Source organism: Octopus bimaculoides, chromosome 9 (assembly GCF_001194135.2).
Source record: "Octopus bimaculoides isolate UCB-OBI-ISO-001 chromosome 9, ASM119413v2, whole genome shotgun sequence".
NCBI classification, from domain to species: domain Eukaryota; kingdom Metazoa; phylum Mollusca; class Cephalopoda; order Octopoda; family Octopodidae; genus Octopus; species Octopus bimaculoides.
Window position 1 is genome coordinate 85432309 of NC_068989.1, and position 3017 is coordinate 85435325.

Genomic DNA, 3017 nt, shown 5'->3' on the forward strand with positions numbered 1-3017 from the left:
AGAAAGAGAAAGAGAGAGAGAGAGAAAGAGAGAGAGAGAGAAAGAGAGAGAGAAAGAGAAGAAAAAGAGATTAGTAAGTATGTCAATATGATATAAAATTACCTCCATAGTTAAGTAGGTACCAGTAGCATACTAGGCATGAAAAAAGATGAGACTTACGAGCACCAGGGACTAGAGTGCATATATGGCTGCTCCAAATACCTGGGAATATTCTACAATATTATACATAATTCTACATCGTTAATTCACAATGAGGAAGAGGTTAATATTTAGCCATCCTCCTTTTCTTAACTGTGATGTAGTGCATATCATTATCACCACCATTTTAACATAGGTTTTTCCAGGCTTTCATGATTTGGATGGAGTTTACAAAGGCAGATTTTCTGCAACCAGATGCTCTTCCTGTCACTAACTCTCATCTGTTTCCAAGCAAGGTAATATTTCTCCATGGCCAGACCATTTTCTCATAAATTATTGGAAATGACTGGCACAGCCTGTATGACAATGACAATCATTTTACAACCATCATGTGATGTTAACCAAAGAGACAATCCCCCCACACACACATACGCACGCACGACATGTTTCTTTCAGGCTTTATTTAACCAAACCTACTAACAAGGCTTTGGTTGGCCTGGGGTTATAGTAGAAGATATTTACCTAAGGTGCCATGCAGTGGGACTGAACCCAGAACCATGTAGTTGGGGAGCAAGCTCACCATATAGTCAAGACATTACATGATTAAGATAACACTTAGCTAGGACAACACCACTAATACCCATTGCACTAAGATGTCAGGTAACTAAGACATCATAAAGTTAAGATATCATTAATATATAATGTAAGGGAAGATAAATTTGTTAAGTTGTATCAACTCCCTATATGATGGGTTGGGAATGAAAGAGGAGTAATGTGTTGTGTTCACACTCAGGTTTAACTAGCAGTCAAATCTCTTTCAAAATACATCCTATTGTCTTAAAAAAGGAAGGGCACTTTAGATAATATAGTGCAAGAGTTCTTGATGAAACTGAAAAAAAAAGATAGTAATGTCTCGAATAACTTTATAGGTCTGCTCAGTCAGAGCCAGCCTAAGGCTAAATAAACACCCTTCACACACAAATATGCATGCCAATTTATATGGTTTTTACCATTAAAATAATTTAATTATACATTAACCAATGTTTTACAGGGCACTTTAAGATTTCTTTTGTTTCAATATTTTACATGAATAGGAAGAATATAATAGAAGCAACAATGTTTTTGTGAAGTGACCTTCATGTAACCAAGGGAATTGTTTGTTATTTGCCATTTTCACCAAGCAGACAGAAAAGTGTTCCTCAATCAGGAATTAACCTTACAAAGAGGAAACCAAAATTTGGCCTCTCATTGCATTGCAGAGAATTCAACCAGAGTAGAAATATTCATTCCACAGAAACATTTGCTCTATTCTTGTTCAGGAATTCTGAGAAAGACTCGTTTTAGTTGAATGAAACATCAAATTGCTGTATCTCTATTCTACCATGAGAGGTAGGTTGATTTCATTTTTTTCATTTTTACTTCAGTCAATTACTTTTTACATCACACATGTAACACAAGAACTTTATTTCAAGAACATGTGTATAATGCTAGTACTTCAAAATTGGTGTAATGGTCTAAATGAACTGCTGTACAATTCAAACTTGTAATTGTGAACCTTTGGAAGTGAACTCATTGCTTTAGAGTAGCACTTCTGTCAGAGGAGATAATACTTCCAGTCACGTACAAGAAATAAGAGACCTGACATAGTTAATTTATTGCTTTTTTATCTGTGTGTATGCAGTTTTACAGTTGAATAAGCTTCTTCCTACAGCTAACCACTCTTCTGTGACATAGAAAGAGAGGTGATACCTATGGGTTTGTATCACTGAGGAAGAGTTAAATCACACAGTCATAACAAGCCATGAAGGATGCCTCAACATCAGTAATTTTCAACTATTTTTTACCTATGGACCCCTTTGATTACTATTTTACTCTGGTGGACCCCTAAATTAGCTTTATAGATACATCTTGCAAACAGAAGTGTTTTGTTCAAGAATACAACACATCGCCCAGGAATTGAACCCATGATCTAGCAATCATGAGTGCAATACCCTAACCACTAGGCAACAAGCCTTCACAGCAGTGGTCATTCTTTTATTTTGTATATCTTGAATTATACTGTGCAAAGTGTCCCTCATTTCTGAAAGCGGTATGACACAATTTAAGAGAATTTGGCTGCAATTTTGAGCAGATCAAACAACCACTTAGTCTCTCCCTCTTTCAGAACAACAAAAGTGGTAAGTGTGAAGGTTACTTATTTCTAACACTTATGGATGATTATAACTGATAAACCACTGACCGAAGCCTGCGGGAGGAGACCCTGTTATCTCCAACTATGTCTACACAAAATGCAGGCTACTACACAAAACATGTGGCTTTTAACTCAGCAAAAACATGTTGCCACATGGAAATGGAGCACTTAATAAACTTACTTTACATTTATCCTTAAACTGACGTTGATATTCAATGACTTCTTCCTCCTGTTCTTCCACCTGATCCTTAAGGAGATCAACTTCATAAACAAGGGCCTGCTTCTCATTATGGAGTTGGGCTGAACCCACCATAGCTTTTTTGTACTTATCTTCTAATTCATTCAGCTGTGACTGTAATAACAGAGAGACAAAGAAAGAGATGAAATATAAAAAATACAAATTATATATGCATACCTACAATAGATATATTATAATAATATAAATAATATATATATATGTGTATATACATACGTATATGTACATACATACATCTATACATATATACATGCATATGTGGGCACAGGACATCATGAAATGTGTACAACAAAAAAATACGAAGTACGAGTACATGGCATATGAACTATTTTTTCAAACAACGAAAGACACAAATGGAAAACAAGACAAACAGCATAAAGAACGACCTTTCATCAGTTGTTTTTCTCTCTCTCTCTCTCTCTCTCTCTCTCT

General features: G+C 35.5%; 1 protein-coding gene across 1 annotated transcript in view; it reads right to left on the reverse strand.

Annotated features, from left to right (window-relative positions):
- The window catches only part of LOC106869544 (leucine-rich repeat flightless-interacting protein 2), a 199009-nt gene that overhangs the window by 60002 nt on the left and 135990 nt on the right, over positions 1-3017 (reverse strand). The window contains exon 5 of the mRNA XM_052970940.1: positions 2511-2681. Coding sequence (XP_052826900.1) covers positions 2511-2681 — 171 coding nt within the window. The remainder of the gene's footprint in view (positions 1-2510; positions 2682-3017) is intronic.